Here is a 23,640-nt window from a genome sequence, read left to right as displayed (position 1 = left end):
AAAGCCGTGCCAATAGTCTACAGCTATATGGAACATGCGGTTCATTTTCTGACGTTGGCAATTATGATTGTAGTTACTGATAATCTGCTCTTTTCATCTTTTTCAAGCAGACCTACAAGAACAATCAAATCACAGACCTGTTGGTAAGTGGTTTTGTAGCTATAATGAACGCATGTGTTTCTTACCTAGGAAATAGATTTTGCTTCTCCTGGATATTGCTGCTTCTGCCACTGCTAGTGAAATAACTGTAGTGCATGTAAGTAGCTGCAGGGAGGGAGGCTTCTGTGTATTTTTATGGTCCTTTATAATGCTCGCATGCCCTTTCAGTAGTAAACCGTGGTGAGGGCACCAGTATTTTTAGTGGCTCGGTGGAGTGTCTACAAATTCTCATCTGTTTCAGTTTACTGTTTCAAATTCCGCTGGCCACGACCTTCGCCAGTGTGTTACGCCATTACTTTGAATACTTCGGCAGCTGGAGATGGTGGTATTAGGCTGATGTGGTAAAAAGGGTTGGTAGCCTGTCTGCCAAGGGAATGCTGTCCCTGCAAGCTCAGCTCTTACTGTGCACAGTGTGTGGGTGCTTTGGTGCTGAGCTGAAGCTCATAAAAGATAGATGGATAGCATATGTGTGTTAGGAAGAATAGTTGCTGGGGTTTTTTTCATTGCGTTCTTAAATTTGCATGGTAGACTTGACTGTGGTCAGGCATGTTGTCTTGTTGATGCTAAACCAGATGGAAAGGCTGCTGGCCTCTGTCAAAATCTTACCACTCCTTTAGGTTCCTCATTGTGAGGGGGAGTGCAAGTGTTTCCCAGTCCTGGTTCATGTTTTCTAAATTATTCAGAAAGTTTGTATTTTTAGAAGTGTTTTTCAATTACGGTATGCCACTGCCACTCTCTCACTGTCTCTGCAGTTTAAAATAGTTTACACTGTTTGAGACCTTGGAGGTTTTCCAGCTGAAAAACGTTGAAAACATCTTGTTTGAAGGAAGTAAAATGTTAGACATTGAGGATGTGGACAGAGATTCTCTTCTGGATCTACTGTGCGGGGCTACTGACACTGAAGCAGGCTTGGGGCATTCACGTGATCTCATGTGCCACCAGAGCTGTGGGATGATAGTTCTGCTGGAGAGGAGAAGTAACAAACCAAGGAGGAAACGCCTTGCTTTGAAGGAGTGCCTTTCTGTAACTTAGTGTGCAATGTGTGGATGAAAATCAGGCTAGTGGTCTCTAAAGCATTTCTGTTAAATGTGACTTTTTTCCCTTTAATTGGTACTTTGTTTACTTACAACAGAATTCATCAAAAGGAACGTATCTCAAACTATGAGAATATCAGTAGACTTGCCGTCAATTCTGTAAATTTCTTGTATCTCCATATAATTGTTTTTAACCAGAGCAACAGTAAAAAGAAACCTTAACCAACAGTAAAAAGACTTTTTACGTCTGACCTGTCAAAGTTTCCACCTAAATGTACTGTGTTTTAGAGAGATGAGACATGGAGGATGGAGGTGTGAAAGTGGCCTCTTGTGTGTGGTGGGTTTTGTTTGTTTTTTAAGAAGTGTAAGAAAATTTGAGGGTTGGGGAAAGTGTACTGGTCATAGCTTTGGCAACTTGCTGTAAGAGTTTTCATGTTTACTAAATTTCTTCTTGCATGGGGGAGTTAAGTAGTTGTCTGTGCTTTCAGAAAAACTAAAGAAATGGGAGATAGGTTTAGTGACTCAATTCTTGACAGATTATCCAATCTGAGATGCATCACAGTTCGGATGTGTTGACTGTCAGACAATGCTGAAAGGTCTTTTTGGATGAGAGGAGAGTTGAGCTGTGTCGTTGATGTAGGGTGACTTTTAAAATCATATAAAATATTGTGGCTGAACTGAGATTGGACACTATTTTCACTTTGGAAGAAATTAAATTTGAAGGTATTGAACTCATGGAATATATAAACATGATGTGGTTTTGTGTTCCCTTTGTCTTTGCAGCAACAGACAAGGTAGCTCTGTTAATAGGAAATATGAGCTACTGGAATCACCCCCAGCTCAAGGCTCCCATGGTAGATGTCTATGAATTGACCAATTTGCTGAGACAGCTGGATTTCAAAGTTGTTTCTTTGCTGGATCTTACTGAGTCCGAGATGCGAAATGCAGTGGATGAATTTTTACTTCTCCTGGACAAAGGAGTATATGGTAAGAATACGTGATATCCCTTCTGAAGTAGGTCAGTTTTGTGATGTGTCAAGTACACAAACATCTGCCAGGTCACTATATGTGATAGTAAAGGAAACTTCATGGTAAATAGCACGTATGTAGGCTGGGAACAGTAAGTTAAAAACGCCCGCCAGCATGCCCCTTGACTTTGGTTAAAATGTTCTTGTTTCTTTATTCTTAGAACAGAGAAAATGTTTGAACTTTAACCATGCCTGAAACTGCAGTGCACTTTTTTTGTTTGATAGTACTGATGTGTGTGTTTGCTAAACGCTGCTGCATCTCTGCAGCGGATTTGACAACATGCTCTGCAGAAGATGCACATTTGTTCCAGGTCATCAGTACTAGTTTGTAGTGGTCATTTAAGCAAGAGCAAGAATAGTCTGTTGAGTTTCCTGTATTAGTGTATTATGGAAACGAGCTAGCAGCAGAGTAGTTGAAAACTGTGTGGCTGCAGTGTACGAGGCTACGTGTAGTCTTGGGCCGCGGTCCTTGCTGCCTTTAGGAGACCTCTTAAACGCTTTCTTTGTAAACTTCTATTCTGTTGTCCTCCTCCGTTCCCGTGCCTGCAGATTAACTCTTTGGGTAGGGCTAGCCAATCCCTTGGCACACTTAGACTGCGAGCCTGCGTTTCTGGTGGGGAGGTGGGGAACAGCGCGAAGTACAGCGTGGAATATGTTCGGGGCTTGCTGGTGGGACCCTTCCATTCATCCCCTGTCTTTCTACTGGATGTCTGCAGAATGCTCTTTCTTTCTGGATTTCCGTCCTGGCGCTCTTTGGGAGGGGCGGCTCTGCTCTCTTAGTCCTCGCTCGCCAGCTCTGTAAAGAACAGAGGAGGAGGGGTGCTTTGCTTGCCCTGACAGTGAGCTGCGCTCTGATCCCAGGTGTGTTGGGACCGGGGAGGGAGAGTGGGACATAGCAAAGGATATCTCTCATGAAGATGTTACAAACTAAACCATGCAGTACAGAAATAAGAGAAGAACGTTGTGCTTTACAGTTAGGGCATAACGCTCAACAGATTGGATGCAATCTTTTTTTCCCCTCTTCTTTTTTGCCAAGTTTTCAGGTTAAGTGGAAATCCTGATTTTGAATTGCTGGTTCCTTTCAGTTGTTGTGAGACTGGCCTGGCAAGCATGGAGTTTTTTGTAATGTCCTTGACAGGGAGAGAGAGTTGTGCAAACCTGCATTTCTACTTCAGAAAGCAAATTGAAAAGATATTTGTTTATGAAAATGTAGTTCTCTTAAGTTCTGTCTGTGCAGCTGAGAAGCTGGTGAGCTAATGGACTTCAGGTTCTGACTTTCTGTGCTTGTCAATAATAAAGCACAACTCACTGGGTTGAATATTAAGGTTCCTGCTTGGGCAGAACTTGGATACAACTACTGTTTCACAGCTCTGTGAAAGCTCTGAATATAGAGTATAAAATTTATTCTTTCTATGTGTCTTTGCACATTAGATGAAAAGCTTGATAGTGGTTATGCTGCTTAAGCAGGCAGCAGCCCTCTTTTTTTTTTTTTTTTCTTTTTTTTTTTTCTTAAACTCTTCAGACTTAAAAATAACACCCCACAAAAATCCAAGGCTCTGGACTCTAAATTGCAGCATCACTTTAATGATCATACTGCAGCATCACATCAGTATTGGTTTAAGTTATAGGAGGACAAATTAAGCAAAGTACATATACTAAAAGATGTTTAACACATTTCCCTCCTTCTTTTTTCCCCTCTAAGTTTTTTGTTATTTGAGTCCATTTATAAGATACCCGTAATAGAATATTAATAATCTTTTTAAGCTCTCCTCCACATGCTGCACAGGACATGCCTTCTTCTGGGATAATGACTAACCAGTCGGGTCTGGTATGCATTACGACTACTGGTAGGCATTGATTCTTAGATGATTACTCATATATTGGGATTCCTTGTCTTCCATAAATGTGATTTTGAGGGACAAAGCACAAGACCGAACTGGTGGCTGTGCTAGCTGGGGAAGGGCACGGTGGAATTGATGCACAGAGCAAAAACCTTCATATCTTGCATGGAAAAGGCCTAGAATGACCTGGCTTGGAGTGTAAGAAAAGTTCTTCTCTGGGCTTTGAGCAGTTTGCTGCTGACTGCCGCTATTTTTGTCATTTTTCTAGAAGCTGAGATTGCATAAATGACTCCAGAAATTATTCTGAACAAAGATCAAAAAGTTCTACCAGTTGTCCTATTTAAACTGCAGAATTCCTATAGTAATGCCCACCCAAGAAAACATTTTTTGATTCTTTTTTGGAGCACACTATCAGATTATTTCTTAGGATTACTTTTTTAATGGTGTGTTACCTGATGCTCTGTCTGTGCAGAACTGGCTGATCTGACATTTGGGCATTTATGTCAGAGCCAAAACTTGCATGACATGGAGACTAATTACAGCAGTAACATTTACTAGAATTTCTGATGGCAATTTTCTGATTTTGTTCTCTGGGAAATAGATGTGCTTACACATTTGAGTGAGCTTTTAGATTCTTGCACCTACTCAATTTTTTTTTCTGTAATTGTTGACATGAATTTAGAAAATAAGGTACTGAAAGGCTTTAATGAGTTTCTCACCGGCACTATGTGAAAGCTCTTGTAAGGCACATTTTTGCAGTTGTATTTTTCCAGCAAGTTCATATTTCTGAAAGGTAAGCAGAGCATTCTTTCGGTAGTGTTGGCAATAACTACTTCAATTTAAATGGTCACTTTGTTCTTTCTAGACAGTGGCTGTTAATGGCTTAAAGCCTATAAAAGATGCTGTCACTGCACAAATAGATAATGATTTATTGCATTTTTAGTGGGCACAGCTCCAAATAGAGGAGGCATAGTGGCTGCCCCTGTTTAGTCCTTGTTACACATGTTCATGATGCCTAACAGGACATGGTGTAATCCTTGCTTACTGCCAGGAAAGTGGCATTTCAGATACTGTTCCTTAAGAGCAGGAGTAGTAAACAAAGTTATGATGATTGTCACCTCTAATGTCTTAGCTCTGAATGTATGGTGCAATTAATATTGTATTCCACAAAGGGTAAAAGCATAGACCCATATGTTTTAAAGGCTAAAAATAGTTAGGCTCCTTCCTTTTTTTAAAAAAGAGAGAGAGAGAGAGAGGGGCAGATATCACTTAAATGCTGATGCCTATGAGGAACTTGAGCCTACTTAAAATTATTGTGTCAGAATGTCTAATGAGGCCCTCCAAACATGTACTGCTTACTCTGGGTATGCAGAGATTTATTTCTGATCTGGAGCTCAACGTATTAACTGTTGCAGGTACTCCTCAAATGAGCATAGTGCAGTCATCTGCCAAGGATATAAAGAAATTTACTTGTTCTTTCTGAGCTATTTCTATTCATTGAGGAAATACCCTGATAAGTCGCGCTTTACATTGAAGAGGCTTGTTTCCTTCAGCCAGTCCAATTACTTATCTAACATACACTCAGATATATATAATCTCAAAGAACCTTGATTTAGATCCAGATCCAAATTCTGTAGAAATCAAATTTAAGAGTTTTCTTTTAACTTAGGACCTGACGTGGAGTTATGCACCTGGTGCTTAACTTCATTTTTAACTCTCTTGAAACTACCCAGTCTCAGGTAACCATTGGAATCTTATAAAAAGCCCAGTAGAACCCGTATTTGTTTAGGTTTTTAATGATACCCTTTAACTTCTGTGCCCTTTAGAAATTTAACTTTTAATTGACCGAAGCTGTTGCCATTTTCCAAGATGGGCAGCTGAATAACTTCTGTTTAAGTGAAACCTTGCGTCCTGGAGTTCACCTTGTCTGCACTTGCTGGCTGCTCATCTTGACCATGCATGTTTCCCAAAAAAAGAAATTGAGCACTGTTGATTGAATGGAGCGGTTTGCAAGGTCTTGGCGTAGTTGTTAATGACTTGAGAGCTTACAAGGAGAAGAGAGCCGAAGGCTTAATTTGAAGGGCTGTCATTAGATCTTGGTATTCCTTTACAAAAAGTGCAGGGCTGCGAGAGAGAAGTATTTTCATTTGTTGTAGTTGTGTAGTGAAAAAGTGACAATACCTAGCATACCTCCCTACACAAGCTGATTTAAATGTAGATAATTTTAGTGTGTTAGAATAAGGCACTTTTCTCTTTCCTGAATATTCAAGTTTTGTAGGGCCATTAATTTCACAGCTATTTTTAGTGAGAATAATGACATAAGATGACCATTATCTCCAGTTAGCATAAATTTTCATATCTCTGTTGACCTTTATTCAACTGCAGCACTATAACTACATATTAATTGAAGTTCTGACCCGTAGACTGCTTTGTATAGATAAATAAAAATTCATTTTAGAAGATGGAACTTGCCATAGATAAGCAAAAACAGCACTGGGAACAGACAACAGAAAAATTCCAGTTAATCATACAAGCTTCTGGTAACTACACTTTATGGCAGTGGATTTTATTGATACTAAGATAATCTAATCTTATTGCAAATTGATATGACTTTAATATTTGGCATTTTTATTCATATAAGTAAAATGTAAGCACTAGGTTACAGTTCCCTTTTTCAGGGTTAAGAAAAAGGTTTTTCAATTCCTTGATATGTTTTCTTTATACAAAACTATTGCATGTTTTATTGAAGATTTTAGATCCTAAAATATTGTAGACTGTTGTGTATTGACACATGAGGGAGATGATTGTAGGGATAATCTTTTGTGTCTAGGTAAGCGTGCAAAGAATGTGTTTGTTTCATAGACCCACAAGAGTCATGAGTCTGTAACTGCAAAGAGATGTAGATGCAATCAACTAAAAATGAGTTGTTGGTACTTGGATAATGGGAACCTGCTCTGGAGTCCAACCAAACATGATCACAGAATAATCTTTTTTTCTTTTTCTTTTTTCCCCTCTAAATGTAAAGGTATTTCTTATCCCTTCCTATAAAAAAGACAAAAATAAATTGAGAAACTGACTGGACAGAGGAAACAGCAAAACTCAAAACTTGCAAAATGCTGTCATAGCGCAAGCAAGGCTTTTCTGACTTTTTTTTTCGTAGTTAAAAGTACTTGTAAGAATTGCCAATGATTAATGGTAAAAAAAAAAAAAAAAAAAAAAACAAATAAAGGAGAATAACCCAAAATAAAGATGACAGCATTTCTCATTTAAAAAAAAAAAAAAAGATTCATCGGAACTCTTTAAGGTTGTTTTGTTTTTTTTTTTCTATCTATAAAATCTGCACTGACTCGCTGCTACTCAAAGCGTTGTAATTGCATGTGGGGAGATGTTTTACAGCTAGCACACTTCCTTTTCCGTGTCTGTGAGTTATGTATCGTACATAACAGATTATTTCTGTTAGAGCTCATAACTCTACTTAAAGCATTTTAGGAGTATTTGAGTTTGTGTGTTTGATGCAAATAATCTAATTGATTCTATTGCATGTGTGAATTTTTTTTTTAATTTGTTGTGGCTGTGTATTGTGAAGTTGATGTTAACGTGGTTCCCCCTGCCTGCTTCCCCTTCCTTCCGTGTTAACAAAAGCACATCAGTATTAAATAATCTGCTTGGAGTAACTTGAATGATCTTAATCTCCCACAGACCCATAGTGTGGACGTAGTGCCTGAAGTTTTTAACCATTCTCAAATGCTAATAGAAATGTTCCGGTGTACTCCTGAACTGTGTTTTCAGTCGTGTATTTTGAACTCTCAGGTTTGTTATACTATGCTGGCCATGGCTACGAAAACTATGGAAACAGTTTCATGGTCCCTATTGATGCTCCAAATCCCTACCGATCTGCAAACTGCCTATGTGTGCAGAACATCCTCAAACTAATGCAGGAAAAAGAGACGGGACTTAATGTCTTCCTACTGGATATGTGCCGGAAAAGGTATGATCTCATCATTCATAAATGGAGATAACTGACTTTAGATGCTTGAGGGATGTTTTTGCTTCACGATTGAGAGGGAGCATGTAATGACTGCAGTTTCGGGAACCAACTGTGAAGTTCAGTTTATTCACTGCCATAACAGATTAAAACTGAGCCAATTTTAAAAATTAACAAAAAAAAACCCGAGCAGCCACCTTGAGAGAATAGCAAGGGATCTTGAGAGGAAGCAGCCTTCATGCTGAGGAGAAGTCTTTAGTCTAGGCTGAGAATTCGCTGCACTTGGAAGCTCATTGTTCTGAGAATTCACAGCCTGCACGTGAGTGTTTGTAAAGTCCGTAGGATTCATTCGTAGACTTATTTTGCCTTTGGCCGTGGATGGAAATGTGAAGCTAGTGATTAGACTTCCTCTTTCCAGGGTAGATACCTGCCTCTTGATTTGAAAGACATTGATTTCTTCTTTTTTTGTTGTTTAAAAGTTATAGAGCATCAGTCTTATTAGATAAAAGTGAAATGAGGCATCTTAAGGAAGAAAAATTACCCTCTGGCATCATTAACTATCTTCATCGTTACAGGGAGGAAGGAGGATCCCTGTGATCAATGGCATGTTAATGTGACAGAAGGGCTCAAGTGAAGTGCTTATTTTAGAACTCTTCAGAGGCATGGATTTTTTGGACTGCTTTTATGCTGGGGATGTTGTATCTTTATTTACAGCTTAAAAATCAACTAGTTTACCGGGTTTTTCAAAACACAGTACTGTTTTCTTACCATGTTAAGAGACTGTGCCCGATTAAACTTGCACTTGAAATCAGCTCTTCAGTCAGTGCTTCTGAAAACTGATCCCTCAGGAATGTTTCATAATAGACAATTGCTAGTGCGGTAGTGTTTGGAAAGCCTCTAAACTTCACTGCTAATGAAATGCCTGTGACCCAATTCAGCTTCACAGTCGGCTGTCCAAATAGGAAATACGACTGTGTAAGCCTCACATTAACTATGCAGACACCATATTTTGAAAATAAATAAATAAAATCATACAGGTTTTGTTACAGCCTAAATCGGCTAGTTACCAGAAACTATTTTTTAAGAGATTGTGGGTTAATATAGCATGGCCTCATCTGGGTAATGCATGATGTCTGACTGTGTCTTTACATTGTCTTCGTGAAGAGTGTTGATGGTGCTGATTTTTGTCTTTTGTCAGGATTCATTCCAGAATTGCAGGAGAGAAAAAAATTACTGTTTCTGAACTATGCTGTTTTGGTATTTTGAACAACTGTAGAGTTTGGTACCATTATTAGTTCTCAAATTATTGTTTTACTTTTTTTGTGTTTCCGTTTATTGCAGAAATGAGTATGATGACACAATTCTCATCTTAGATGCTCTGAAGGTTACGGCCAACATTGTTTTTGGATATGCAACGTAAGGAATTTTTCCTCCTGCTAAGCCACAGAGGTTTTGAAGCCAGAAGTGACCCCTGAGATTGTATAGCTAATCTTTTACAGAAAAATACTAACTGTGGTGTTAAAGGATCAGTAATTTATATCCATATCTGTGGAATTTATATCCACTGACTGTGGAAATGCATGTGTAATGATTCCCAGTATTTAACGTTCCCGTTCAGATAGAGTGTAACACCAGCAAAAGAACTGCATTCAGCACACCAGAAACTGCTGGACAGTGTCCTGATCTTTTTCTAATGGTTACTTCTAGGAGTGCTCTACTCATCTAAATACTACTTATTAGAGATTGAAAAATCACAGAGAAGAAAAAAGCAAATTTTACCCTCAGAGCGGTAATGCTCTGTTTCTTTGTGCTGATAGGGAAGGGCGAGTTACGGTCTCTGGGTTCCTAACGGTACTTGCTGCACTGTGAGCTTGTACCGAAGGTTGAGTACTGTGGAGTAGCTGAGGAACTGGAAGCTACGTGCTGTCTCCTCTGTTAATGCAAGTTACATTTCTAGGAAAAAAAAAAGGTGTTAGAAATACAAATTAATGAATTATTGGAGGAGTAGGGTTGGCCCCTGTGTTTCTTATTCTAGGTGTAAAGAATAAAGTTACAACTGCAACTGAAACTATTTGAAGAGGTTACTTAAGCAGAAAGCTGAATAACCTCTCTATCAGCTTTCAAGTCAAGTGCATAAGCTGTTGAATAGAAGTAGTCAAGAGCTTTAAGGAAGTCTTCTGTGAGAAATTTAAGCTCCTCGTATAAGCAGTTTGACGTCAGCTCTGGTCTATGGCTTGATTGTAAGTGAAATCTTCCCAGGATTAATTGCTTGCAAATTAACATGAAGAGCAGGTTGGCCTTAGATAAAACCTGGTTTTCAAATTGTGGGGTTTCTTTTCCCCATTTCCAACATAACTGTACTCCTTTTGTCCTCATGTTGATCTTAATCTTGGGGGTTGGACTAGATGGCCTTTAAAGGTCCCTTCCAAACCAAACTATTCTATGATTCTGCTTTTCTATTAATCACACAGATGTTTCAGTGTTCTTACCTTGTCTGATACTGGTGATCTCATAGGTGCCAAGGAGCAGAAGCTTTTGAAATTCAGCAGTCGGGCTTGGCCAATGGAATCTTCATCAAGTTCTTGAAGGACCGTTTGTTAGAAGACAAGAAGATTACTGTACTGCTTGATGAGGTTGCAGAAGGTGAGCTCCAGCTTACTGCACTAACAGTCTTCTCAGCCTGCATTACTAAAAACTTCTTTGCTTAAATGTTGTTCTTGGCGTGGTGGAAGTGTTACACTACTTTAAGCTCTTTCTTGTTGCATTTTGTTAAAATAGCAGCTTTTATCAAGAAGTAGGTGCTGTTGGGCAGCACATTGACAAATACCATGGTATTATAAAGGAAATGGAGCTTCTTTAATAGTGATCAATTTTATACTCTGCTTTTTAGTGAATCTCTTTGTTCTGAGTGGCTTTCTGCATGGAGCTTTGAATTGTCCATTCACAAAAATTACTCTTCTGGCTGAGGTGTCAGCTGCTAGTGGTAGTCGAGTCATTTCCACGTTCATTTAAACAATTAACTGAGTCCTACCTACCTCAAAGAGTGCTATAGCGATGATAATCATTTGCCCTTTATCAAAGGGTATAAGTGCACTATGAAAGGCAATCTACTCTTTCCATATGCGTGGTTCAGTAATTGTCTTTTATAATTGATGGGAAAAGTGCTAAAGTTAAACTGTTGAGGGAAGATGTGTTGCTTCTGTGAAAAGGCTTACTCCAACGTAGAACAGATACGGCCAGTAACAGAGAGCTCTCTGTGTAAGATGCTGTGATTTGTAGGTAATGTACATAAGCAGCCAAGTTCTGCTGTGGTTTCCAGGGTACTTGGTGCAGCTGTAGGTCTCAGAATTTTGCCCAGTCTGTCTTTTGACAGGGATCCAAAAAGCAGAAAACAATCCAAGAGGATCCTAAATGCACAGTAGAATTCTGCTATCAGCAGGTCAGACTGTTGAACAGGAAATGCAGAGATTAAACCAACAGCTTCTGTCTGTGCTCTGCTGAGGAAAGGGAAGAGGTAGTTGGCTGACTAGCTGAAATATAAGCATACAATTTATGTCAAATTGATGGCAATAGGAATCCAGCATACCCCCAGGATCTAAACTGAAATGCGATGGTTCTTGCTTTACCATTTGCTTGTTTGTCTGATATATATTCTCATATATATTCTGTCTTTTTGCTTATAGTTGGTGTGCCCTTGACTAGATCCCATAAAACAAACTTACCATTCTGTATTTTCAGTCTTATCTGTTAAACTTTCCACGAAGTTTCTGTCAAAAGTTAAGTAAAATTTCAGAGGATCTCAGAATTATCCTGAAGAAACAGGATCTGTAGATGGGAAAATGAAAATGACTACTCCAAAGGCTAGGGCTGAAGCTGATTCCCCCTGACCTCACACAGGGCGATCTGGTTTTTTTCCTTTGGCCAGGTGCAGTCAAGCAGAGTGCTCTTTGCATTAAGTACTTTTTATTTATACTTACTACTCAATTTTGGCATTACCTAAATACAAAGGAGTAGTTTGAGGAGTTGCTGTCCTCATCTGCAGTGGTAGAAACTAGAGTTAGCTATAGCTGTGTTTCCTGAAAGCCAGGCAGAAACTCTAATAAAGCTCCTTCTGCTGAGTGCTTACCAGCTGCTGTGCTTAGGCCCAAATTCATTAAGCCCTTGTTCCTGAAACTTGTTGTTTTGGAGCAGGCTCCAGTATCTTCCCTTTCCTTCATCTTTCTTGCCTTCTCGGACATTCTGACTGTTACTCTTTTGTGAAAAGAGAACCCTGTATTCCACTCATCCTACATCCATACTGTCTCTGTAGGGTGTGTGTATACTACGTCTTTAGTTTTTATCCTGCATTCTGCCATTGTCAGCCTCTTCAGAGCAGGAGTAGGAGTAGAACAGACACCCCTTGCAGTCTGCCATTGTCACAGGCCAATCAGTCTCTCAGCTTGCGTAAGAAGTTTACAAATTTTATAATGGACAAATATCCAAAAATGTTCTCACCCTCTTCCTCCCCTCACCCTTTTTGTCATTGCTTTTGAGTGTTCTTACGTGGGTTAGTATTCTCTGAGATTTCTCTCTCTTCTTCCCCCCACCTTTGTGGCTTCCCCGTAAGATCATGTCGCAGTTCTGCCAGCACCCATTTTCCCTACACTTCCCCAAATGAAGAAATCCAGTTATTCAGAAATCCCTTCCAGTGGTATTATTCACATTCTTGAAATTAGTCACATTAATTAGAACCTTATGGAATCAGAGCTGTGATATTGCTTGAACTGGTTTTGAAAAACATTTGTGCATGCAAAACTGGTTTAGAAAAACATTGACATGGGTGCATGCAAAACCCTCAGGATTCTCTGCAGGCATCTGGCGTGCTGGTTTAGCCTTAAGTGAATGAAGAGGTGAGCAATGAATGCTTCCAAAACTACACATTTCTATGGATGTGCTGACACTGGCATAACCATAGCAACCCCACAGCATTGCAGGGATGTACTTAATTAGAATTTCAGCAGCATTGATTTTGAAAGAAACTATGCATCTTATTTTTAGATATGGGCAAGTGTCACCTCACCAAAGGCAAGCAAGCTTTGGAGATCCGCAGCAGTTTGTCTGAGAAAAGGGCATTAACTGACCCCATTCAACAGATCACGTCTTCTGCAGAGTCTCTGGCACGGAACCTACAGTGGGCCAAAGCTCATGGTATAGTACAGGCTGCTTTTAGACCATCCTGCTGAAAAATAAGGGGATGTACTTCCTTAACAATCTCTACTCTGAGGGTTCTGATATAGAGTGGAAATGGAAGAAATGCAAGTTCCTATCTGAATTTTCATTAGCATGTTCAGATCTTGGAAACTTTTGTGTTGGAATTTACCTGAACGCGAGACTGTAATGAACAAGGTGACACGCAGAATTCATCCCAAGTAAGTACATTTAAGAAGACTCAAACACTGTAGGAGAGACTTGGGTGATGTCTGCCCCTGGGATAATCTCCCCATAGTCCGTTTGTGTCTAACGATGACACTTTTAAGACATCATTAATCTCATTCTAATCACCTAAAATAGCTGGTGAACTGTCTGGTAAAAGTGCACAATGAAAAGGAGTTCTCAATGTGTGCAACTAAGAAAACTAAAGTAAGGGTGAGATCAATTCCAGACTTTCTAGACTTCTTTTAAGCAGGGCAGTGGAGTTTAAAACCTTTTTGTCTTTTTCACCTAGACATGTTGGAGTACATTTTAAAATTTCTCTGACAGATTGGGCAGGGGGTCAGGGGCAGCATTTTTAAGACAACTAGTTGTGTAGATTTTTGTTTATGGAAGCAAGCCCTTAATTCTTGTTTGCTGAATAATTGAAATGCAAACCAAAAATTATAAACACATAACGTTATCTTATGGTTTATTTGTTTTAAGCCATGCGTAGCAGAGAATGCATTTGGAATTTGGGAAGAGAATAACCTTTGTATTTGTATAAAGGTATGTCTGTAATAATGTTAAATAATCCCCTTCAGTGGGAGCAGAAAAATCAGTACAAGTGTACAGACACAGAATGATGGCGTTGGCCCTTGAGCCCTTTCAGTTATCTTTCTATGGACTGAGAAAGAAGAAGAATACTGCAGGGTAGGCTTTGTGAATGTGTGCATAGGCTGTGAAAGGGAAAAAAGGAACCTGAAATGTGTTGTATTCTCAAATTCAAAGGTTCTTAGAATGCTGTAGCTGTGTCTTATATGTTGGATATAGACCACATTAACCTTACAGATATGGAAACAAAATCTCGGGTCAGTAAGCTGTATCCTCGTTACAGTAACGTTGGCTTGCTCGTTGCACAGAGATCGGAAAGAAACCTGCGAAGCAGTTGAGTCGGCTGTCTGGCAGCGTCTGCCAGTTACTGTGTGATACCAGCAAACTGTCGCTGCCTGGTTAGCTTCTAACCGGGTTTGCTCCAGCGTAAATCTGTAAGAGACGGGCAGAGGGAGGGCAGGAGGAAGAGGTCTCTGCCTTTAAAAACTTCTGAATTTAAAACCAAACCAAAACAAAAAGAAAACATGTATGCTAAATTTTATTTAGGATGCAATGTGTTATTTATTTGCAGAGCTTCCAGAAAGTATGTATCTTGAATTCAAATGTGGCGTTCAGATTCAGTTGGGGTTTGCAGCCGAGTTTTCCAATGTCATGATAATCTACACGCGAATAGTAAAGCAGCCACCTGAAATAGTAGTTTGCAGAGCCTACGTTACAGACTTCGCACTCGTAAGTGCTTCCTATTGGTGTCTCAATGGTCTCCCTCCACTGAAGCTGAAAATTGTCTGGTCTGTCAGTGTCAGACTGCATCTTTTGTAGTAAAATGGGTCTAAACTGTTGATGTCAGGTGCTTACATATGTACAGACACACACATTGACTTTTTTTTTTAAATGCATATTTTTAATACATAAAAATACATTAAAATTAATCTGGGGTAATCTTTTTCAAAGTCTCCTTTGATTTTTGTTATCTGCTGTCAAGCATTTATCATATTTAATTAAAGAAGTGAAATGTCAGTAGCTCCTTTGTGAGCAGAGCACACATCTACTTGCAGGACAAGGTTTCTTAGGCTTTAGTTTTACAGTTCTCTGCACCTGAGTGATCCTGTCTAGTTCCACTGGTGTTACTCAGCTCATCACAGTGAAGTGAAGGGTAACAGTAAAACAGAAAGCTCCTTGGGGGAAAAAAAAAAAAATTCTTTTTTGATGTCTATGAAAGAGGACATGGGGCAGAACATCTTTTTAGCTAGAACAAACAGGTCACTTTGGATGCTTTATAATGAAAATATTTGAGTTAGAGTGCATAATAAATAGAGGTATTTTTAGCCCATAGAATTAGTGTTCTAGTACTGTACTTCACAGTAGAAGTTAAGTTAAAATAAAAAGCAATCCTGAAGCAAGCACAGCAGGTTTGACAGGAGCCATCAGCAAAAGAGGGTAACCTACTCAAATGGAACTCAAATGGTGGCTAACCGTGGTTTCAGCAGCTTTTGCAAGTAACCCAAGATTGGTGTTTTCTTTCCTTTTAAGAAGAAGAAAATGCTGACTTTCTGAAAAGAAATACTGCTAATTATTTAATGATCTACAAATTCTGTACCTTCAATTAAGTTCTCATTTCTTTCTTGCCACAGGACTTGGATGTGGATCCTAAAGAAGCCAATAAAGGAACTCCTGAGGAAACTGGAAGCTATTTAGTATCGAAGGACCTTCCCAAACACTGCCTCTATACCAGGCTAAGTTCACTGCAAAAACTAAAGGTTAATATATGTTATTCCTCGTAAGTTTGTTCACATAATTTAGATTAATTATGTTGCTTTGCAGTTCTGTTGAGGTAGCAGTGTATTGTCTGCATAATGTGTATCTTTGCACAGAAAAGATGGCTAATAGCACAACTTAGTCTTTTTAGTTTCTTAGCTGAAAAATAAAGCCAGGGAATCGATGCATTTGCAACTCTGATACCATGGTGCAAGGCACTCTGTGTTTTCTAGACCTGTACTGAACTTTGCCAAGATGATTATTTTTGTGAAAATCATCTGTTGCACACTGTGGGGATGTTCCTGTGCCCTGCAGTACAAGAAGAATGTGACCTGAAGCAGAGCTGCATCTTACGAAGTCATTAGTAGGAGATGAAATATTTTGTATCATCTCCTTCCATTCCAGCCTGTGCTCTTGGGTATGCAGTGTTTGAAAGGTTCTCACTTAAACTTAACAGTGCCACAGTATGTTGATCTCTGTATCTTTGTGTCTGGACATCTGTGCTGGACATTACTTGGTATATCTTCTTCAGTGCTTTTGGCAGCTGGTGTAATACAAGTGCTGCTAGAAATAAGGACTATCAGGTGAGCGGGTATTAACCGAAAGAGGTCCTCAGTAAACAAGTTTTGCCTAATAGATGTCTTTAGCTCCTAAAAAGGTTAGTCTCCTCCTCCAGTAGCCTGTGCCTCTTTTAAGTGTTTCCTATATTGTTTACTTAGAGAGGAAGTGTAACTTATTTTTCACCCTCCTGCCTTTCATCTTTTGCAGGAACACTTGATCTTTACTGTTTGCCTACACTACGAGTATCCAGGAATAGAAGATACAATGGATGAAAGAAAGGAAGTTAATGTTGGGAAGCCTCTTATTGCTAAATTAGGCCTTCATCATGGATTCAGAAATAGTAACTGTCTCCAGACCTGCTGCATCACTAATAATCCTTTTCATAATCAAACAGAATCAAGTCTAGTGGCAACTAAATACTATGTCCCTAGTCGGTGCCAACCGGATTCCTGTCCGGGCGTTTACCATCCAAACCGCGTTTGCTCAGACAGCATCGGACAATCAGAGGCATGTTCTTGCAATGGGACTTCAAGGATATTAGCTTCAAGACATGAAGTACAGAACTACCCTCACCCTGTGGAAGAGAGTAATGTACCAGTAGAGACCACTGATGATACTGTTGAACTGGAATTCCTTCTCTGACAACCTCAAATTCTCTGAACAGCAGTAGCTGTGATGTGTTCGGAACAGACCAGAGTATCATCCTTTAATAGGGACCTTCCACACTGCTTATCCGTCTTCTGGAGCGTGGGGGCTTCAGGACAGAGGGACTGGAAAGTCTAGGGGTGGTACTGGGAAGGAGGTTATGATGAAAATTTTTCAGATCCAAAGAGACAAAACTGGACTGATAGATTTAGGAATGAAAAAGGCATGACTTTTAATTTTTTTTTTCTCCTACCATTTGATGTTTGATACAGGGGAAAACCTGAACTCCTCAGAGTCTCTTGTTCCATTCTCTGGCAGTCAAGCAGCTAACAAACAGGGGCAGTCACACGTTTCTAGGAGGAAGCTGCCGATCTCTGGTAGAGGGTGAATGCATAAAGCCTGGCTGTGATGTCAAAGTTCCTCTCAAGATAGTAAATCCCTGGATCTTCCCGGCTGCTTCTCCAGTACCTACTGGGGTTGTAAGATTTACTGTAAATATGTTTTTCATAAGTCTTCTGTTTTGAGAGAGGAATCACTCATCATATACAAAAACAAGGTAAACACGTATAGCTGTCAGAGGAAAAAACGTTGGCAGAATTAAGCAGGAAAATGAATTTCCATGTCCTCTGTGATTCAACATGATTTTTAAAAACCCATTAGCCCCAAAATGATAAATATACCTTTCTCTCTTCCATCTCTGTTTGTTGTTCAACATCGAGAGATTTCTCTTCATATACTGCATTAAAATAAGGTTTTATGTGTTTATGTACATTGTAACAGCCTCCTATTGAGTATATAAGATGACACGTAATGTAAATGAACTGAGCAAAGAGGGAGCTTTTACAGAAGTGAAGATTTCATGTTATAATATTCCGTTTATAGGAATGTCTCCTTCAAGCCTTAGGTTCTTTCCTTCCTCAGTACATAGTAGGATCAGTCACTGGCATTCCAGTCCCTTGGTTGTAGCTAATAATCAGCTTTGACTGCGTTCTCCTCTCTCTTGGTCAGATGTCCAGTGTCTGGGAGCAACTGACGGATGAAGAGCTGTGCAAGGAAAACAAAACCCGAACTGAGCTAGTTAACTAACATTATAACTTTTTTTTTTTTAATTCTTTCTTTCTTTCTTTCTTTCTTTCTTTCTTTCTTTCTTTTTTTTTTTTTTTGAGAACTACAGATCGTCAGAGGGAGCAAAGTGACAGATTCATACTGTGGTGGATTGTTCTTACAAACTTTCTCTTATGTAACACACTTAAGATTTTGCTGATCTGTTTTAACTTAACTTCTACTATGAAGGCTGAGGTACTCAATGACTTTTTTGCCTGTCTTCACCGATAAGGGCTCTTGTCTCACTATCCAAGCTGTGGAAGGCACAAGCAGGGACTGGGAGGACAAAGAACCACTCACTGCACTCGAAGAGCAGGTTCGGGAACATCTGAGGAACTTGAAGGTGCACAAGTCCATGGGACCTGATGAGATCCATCCATGGGTCCTGAGGGAACTGGCGGATGAAGTTGCCAAGCCGCTGGCCATTGTTATGTGAGAAGTCATGGCGGTCTGTTGAGGTCCCCGATGACTGGAAGAGAGGGAACATAACCCCCATTTTTAAAAAGGGGAACAAGGACGACCCAGGGAACTACAGGCCGGTCAGCCTGGCAAGGTCATGGAGCAGATTCTCCTGGAAACCATGCTAAAGCACATGGAGAGCAAGGAGGTGGTTGGTGACAGCCAACATGGCTTCACCAAGGGCAGGTGGTGCCTGACCAATTTGGTGGCCTTCTATGACGGGGTGACAGCATTGGTGGACAAGGAATGAGCAGTGGATATCATCTACCTGGACTTGTGCAAAGCTTTTGACACTATCCCACACGACATCCTTCTCTCTAAACTGGAGAGACATGGGTTTGATGGACAGACCACTCGGTGGATAAAGAGTTGGCTGGATGGCTGCACTCAGAGAGCGGTGGTCAATGGCTTGATGTCCAAGTGGAGACCGGTCACGAGTGGCGTCCCTCAGGGGTCCATGCTGGGCCCGGCCCTGTTCAACATCTTTGTTGGTGACATGGATAGTGGGGTAGAGTGCACCCTCAGCAAGTTCGCCGATGACACCAAGTTGTGTGGTGCTGTCGACACGCTAGAAGGGAGGGATGCCATCCAGAGGGACCTTGACAGGCTGGAGAGGTGGGCCCGTGCCAACCTCGTGAAGTTCCAGGCCAAGTGCAAGGTCCTGCACGTGGGTCGTGGCAATCCCAGGCACAAATACAGGCTGGGCAGAGAATGGATCAAGAGCAGCCCCGAGGAGAGGGACTTCGGGGTGATGGTGGATGAGAAGCTCAACATGAGCAGGCAATGCGCCCTTGCAGCCCAGAAGGCCAACCACATCCTGGGTTGCATCAAGAGAAGCGTGGCCAGCAGGTCGAGGGAGGGGATTCTCCCCCTCTACTCTGCCCTGGTGAGACCCCACCTGGAGTACTGTGTCCAGTTCTGGAGCCCCCAACCTAAGAAGGACATGGACCAGTTGGAGAAGGTCCAGAGGAGGGCCATGAAGATGATCAGAGGGCTGTTTGGTTTTGTTTCAAAATACTGAAGAATCTGTGACTTGCCTATGCGTGTCTGCGGACAAGTGTGCAAACACTGATGTTTTATTGTTTTTTTTTTTTTTAAGTGCTGATGCTTTGAAAACATGAAAATATTGGGGTGTGGAGTAATTAAAATTCAAGGGAGTTTTCAGGTATGGGTAGTAGCCTCTCCTGCCCTGGTAATACTGGTAAGCAGTATTGCTTTAATTAAGGTGCCCATCATGAAATATCTTTTCACTTTAGAAAAATTATTGTAGTGCTTTTCATTAAGTAGGTAGCAAAAAATAAAAAAACTTAATCTCATTGGTGTGGTGGGCAAACCAGTTTAAGTCTTGAGCTGAGAGAGCTGCCTTCTGGTGGGATCCGGTAGCCTTGCAGCGTGTTGGCTGGACAGCGAGGGCGGTGCTGTGCGTGGTCGTAACAGGTTTCAGGTGGGAATGCCAGTGCATCATTAACTGGATCTGTTGATCTTCCAGTTCATCTGTGCTGGAAGGTGGATGTATGTACATGGATATTAATGTATTTATTTCCAGAATGACAGCCGTGCTTGAAGTAATCTGCAAATGAGCTTGAGTTTCTAATGTTCTCCTTCCTCCTGGAGGGTATTAAATAGTGAAATATTTATTGATGAATGAGATGTACCTATGCATTAACCAGCCTGTGCAATGGACTTATAAATCAAAAATTATAGCTTGAGACGTGGTCTAGTACTGCAATATTTAGCTAGTACTTTGTCCCGGTTTCCTCATTTGTATAAAAGTTTCTGTTTCTTACTGTGTAATAAACTGTTGTCCATAAAACGATTTATCTGTGTGTACGTAGTTGCTATATTCTTCTACTCCTCCCAGTTTAAAAAGCCCAAAACTTTATTAAAACAAAGCATATAAGAAAATCATTTCCGTAACAAAAAAAGAAGGGGAAATCTGAATCATGAGCTTCAGCTCAAGTTAAACATACCTGCACCCTGGGCCTGTGCGGCTTTCTCAAACTATGCGCTTCAAGGATTTTTATTTTATTTTGGTTTTTTTTTTTACAGGTGTGTATTCCTTCTAGCTTCTGATACCCGAACTGTGCTGCTGGCTGAACTGAAGTGATCCTTCTCCATCGCCTCACGCAGATACCCGAGCGTCTTTCAGTAATATTTTGTCTTTCCGTGGGAAATACGGATGGAGAAAGAATCCGGTTATTAAGCGTCAAAAGCTGCCCAGAGAAGGGCAGGGGAGCTCGCTGACTGTATGTGCTTGTCTCTTTGCAGGTATGCTCCTTCACGGCACGGGAAGGGCTTCCAGCAGCGCAGTGCTGATGGGCGAGCGCTGTCCTGGCGTGATCTGAAACGAGCTGCGGGCGGTCAGCTGGTCAGCGCTGGGTGAATCCTCTGCTCCGGAGAGCTCCAGCGTGCGTTGGTTAGTCCTCAGGTTTAGAACGTGGGCCGACGGCACACCGTCTGTGTCAGCCTGGCTGAGCAGGAGCTGATTCACCTCTGAGGATCTGTGGCCGGGGTGTTTGAAATGGTACGTGAACATGGTGGAGAGAACCTCACAGACTGCAGAGACTGGAGGGGAACCTGTGCAAACCGGCTGACGAAACTGCCTGTGGCAGTAGGGTCTGTGGAGGAAATGTATCGTTCTGAGCCCTCCTTAAAACTGAGAACGGTGATGGAAAGGCATTTTCTCATTGCATCACTGTCTTCAGGAGCTGCTTTAACTGTTTTAATCATTGGCATTAAGGGTGAAATATCTGGTTCTTAAGGGCAAGCTGCAAGCAGCATCCGTTTCCTTTGGCCCATATCCAGTAAGCACTTTAAAAGTTCAGCGTGCATAAATTAAGCCAACATTTAAATCTCAGTGAAACCGGTGGGATTAAAGTACGTGACTAAACCCAGGCATTTGCTAAAGCTCTCTTTGGCTTGTGATGCCCTTTCTGAACTGAAGCCTTGTGCGTATTTTTCTCCTAAAGTGCAATTGTTTGGGGATAATATTTATTTTTTGCTTGCAGTACCTGCTAGGCTAAGTTACTTTGCTGTCTGCTTTATCCACAGCTGCAGGATTTTGTATAACTTGGGCGTTTGTTATTTGGTTTTGGATGTTGAATAGGTTTGGAAGAAAAGTTGTAAGGTAATCCAAATCAGCTCTGGCAAAGGAAGAGTTCATATGCTTCAGAAAGGCCAATACGCTGCTTCCATTTTCCCTGCTCACACTGCAGCAATGTGGGTAAGCGAAATGCAGGAAGCTGTTGTTCATGCAGCAGTAAACTTGCGAGAGTGATCCTGTTTCTAGCAAGTGATGGGAATAGAGGAGCATGAGAGGCTTATAAAGAGAGAGCTCTCCAGAATCAATGGCTTGGGATTCACTTGGTCTGTTGGTTTGGCATTTTGAATTCCCTGTCCTTGACCTTTGACTATGCTGGCCGTGCTTTTCTCTGATCTGTGGAAGCGGGTGCTGGGACGTAACGTGGCACACAGCTGCCCCTGGCTTTGGGTAAGCATCCTCGGGTGTATTTCTGTTGCGGCAAACCACCAAAGGAGATCCATGCTGTCGTAAGCAGTAAGACATTTGTATTGTCCTGTCCAAGTACCTTTCTCTGCCAATCCACTTTGTTTTTTATCTTCTCCGCTTTGTACGAGTTCTGTAGGGCAGAAGATTTCTCGCTTGAGGTATTTCTTGAATAGCACTCTAGAATCCTGTTGCTGTTGGTAGGTTTAGTAGGAGGGATTTTACAGTTCCACGTAAGTCTGTCCTAGTGCACTGTTAACCATTTGTCAGACGCTGTGGGAACATCAGAACAGTGGGAACATGGAGGCATCAAGTAGCCAGAATATTGTTTTGGAACTCAAGTTGACCCTGGTTAGAAGTATTGACTGATGTAATTCTCTGACCTGGCTTTTGGCCCAGCTGAGATCTGAAACCTTCTTGTGGTAGAGATGATCTGGATTGCATTATTTAACACCAGAGGTCAGGGACCAGTGAACCTCGTACCTAATGCTGAGGCTGTGGGAAGAGGGTGGCCCAATACCACGGGTAAGGTTTTATCCCCAGTCTAGCTCACGTAGGGCATTAGCCTAATGGAGTATTTCAGGTTTTCTTTGCCCAGGTTCAGACATTGTTATTTCTCTCAAAATGCAACTACTTGAACAGCAGGAGATATTTGAATAGTGCCATCTTTTGACTTAATCAAGTCATTTCCTCTTGCAGTCCAAGCAAAGCACTGTTCATACTGGACTGGAGAAATATCTTCCATAGAAATGGTACGAGTGGATTTGCCTTCTTTATTGACATAAAGCTCTGCAAGATTTCAATGCTGGTTTTGCTGTCTCTGTAGTTCTTGCTTTTGTCCATGCATCAACTACTTTTCCTTATTCTGTCAGCTAATTAATAGCTTTGGCTGCTCTCACATACGTTAAGCTTCAGGGCTGTGTTCACCTTGACAAATATTCCTGACTACTGTAAGCAGAATGCATTTCAGCATTACTCCTTCCTTGCACAGAATGTTTAACTCGGGCAGAGGAAGATCCACTCACCTTTTGGAGTGTGACATTTTGAGATCCAAGGTGTTTGCTGTGAGCTGGAGATAGGTTTAGGGTATCAGGCTTGGGAGGAGGGGTTGGGCATTTGGGGAGTTTGGGGTTTTTTTAGCTTGGTTTTGGTTTTTTTAAGTTTGATCATCCTTTTAGTTTAGTAATTGCAGTAGTCTAGGAATGCAGTAAGAACACCTCCACGTTGCGGAAATTCAGCAGTTATTCAATTTCTAAGGTGCTGTTGCTGCAATTTAGTCATACTAGGTTCATTTTAAGAGCTAATAAGAAAAAATGCTGTCTCCCGTCCTTGTTGCCACGCACAGTGAGCATGAGAGCAGGATCCATGTGGGTGTGTGTTACCACAGCGACCAGCCTCCGCACCTGCATCTGCAGTGGATGCAGGAGGAAGTGACTAGGACTTCCCCATCCTCTCTTTAGGCAGAATCATCTCAGTCATTTGCTAGCAGCCTGCTTTCATTTTTCAAAGTCAATTGCAATTAGTGTGAAAAGTTTTCAGCCTGTAATGCAAATGACTTCAC

At 41.0% G+C, this 23,640-nt stretch overlaps 1 protein-coding gene across 2 annotated transcripts in view; it reads left to right on the top strand.

The window, feature by feature from the left end:
- MALT1 (MALT1 paracaspase) overlaps positions 1-18,457 on the top strand; it is a 34,275-nt gene extending 15,818 nt beyond the window's left edge. Inside the window, exons 9-18 of one of the 2 annotated variants that reach the window (XR_015261366.1) lie at positions 111-143; positions 1,977-2,180; positions 7,873-8,050; positions 9,389-9,463; positions 10,563-10,690; positions 13,085-13,234; positions 14,622-14,779; positions 15,682-15,807; positions 16,574-17,567; positions 18,186-18,457. Coding sequence is in view for 1 of the 2 variants with exons in the window: in XM_086769759.1 (XP_086625885.1) it covers positions 111-143; positions 1,977-2,180; positions 7,873-8,050; positions 9,389-9,463; positions 10,563-10,690; positions 13,085-13,234; positions 14,622-14,779; positions 15,682-15,807; positions 16,574-17,008 (1,487 nt within the window). In the remaining variant the exon portion in view is untranslated. Of the gene's footprint in view, positions 1-110; positions 144-1,976; positions 2,181-7,872; positions 8,051-9,388; positions 9,464-10,562; positions 10,691-13,084; positions 13,235-14,621; positions 14,780-15,681; positions 15,808-16,573; positions 17,775-18,185 lie in introns of those variants that run through there. The other variant, XM_086769759.1, reaches the window with a different exon arrangement.
- Positions 18,458-23,640: the final 5,183 nt, after the last annotated feature.

This window comes from Chlamydotis macqueenii, chromosome W, assembly GCF_036417535.1.
Source record: "Chlamydotis macqueenii isolate bChlMac1 chromosome W, bChlMac1.mat, whole genome shotgun sequence".
Classification (NCBI taxonomy): Eukaryota; Metazoa; Chordata; class Aves; order Otidiformes; family Otididae; genus Chlamydotis; species Chlamydotis macqueenii.
The sequence above is the reverse complement of the archived record's forward strand: the minus strand, read 5'-3'. Positions and strand labels throughout refer to the sequence as shown.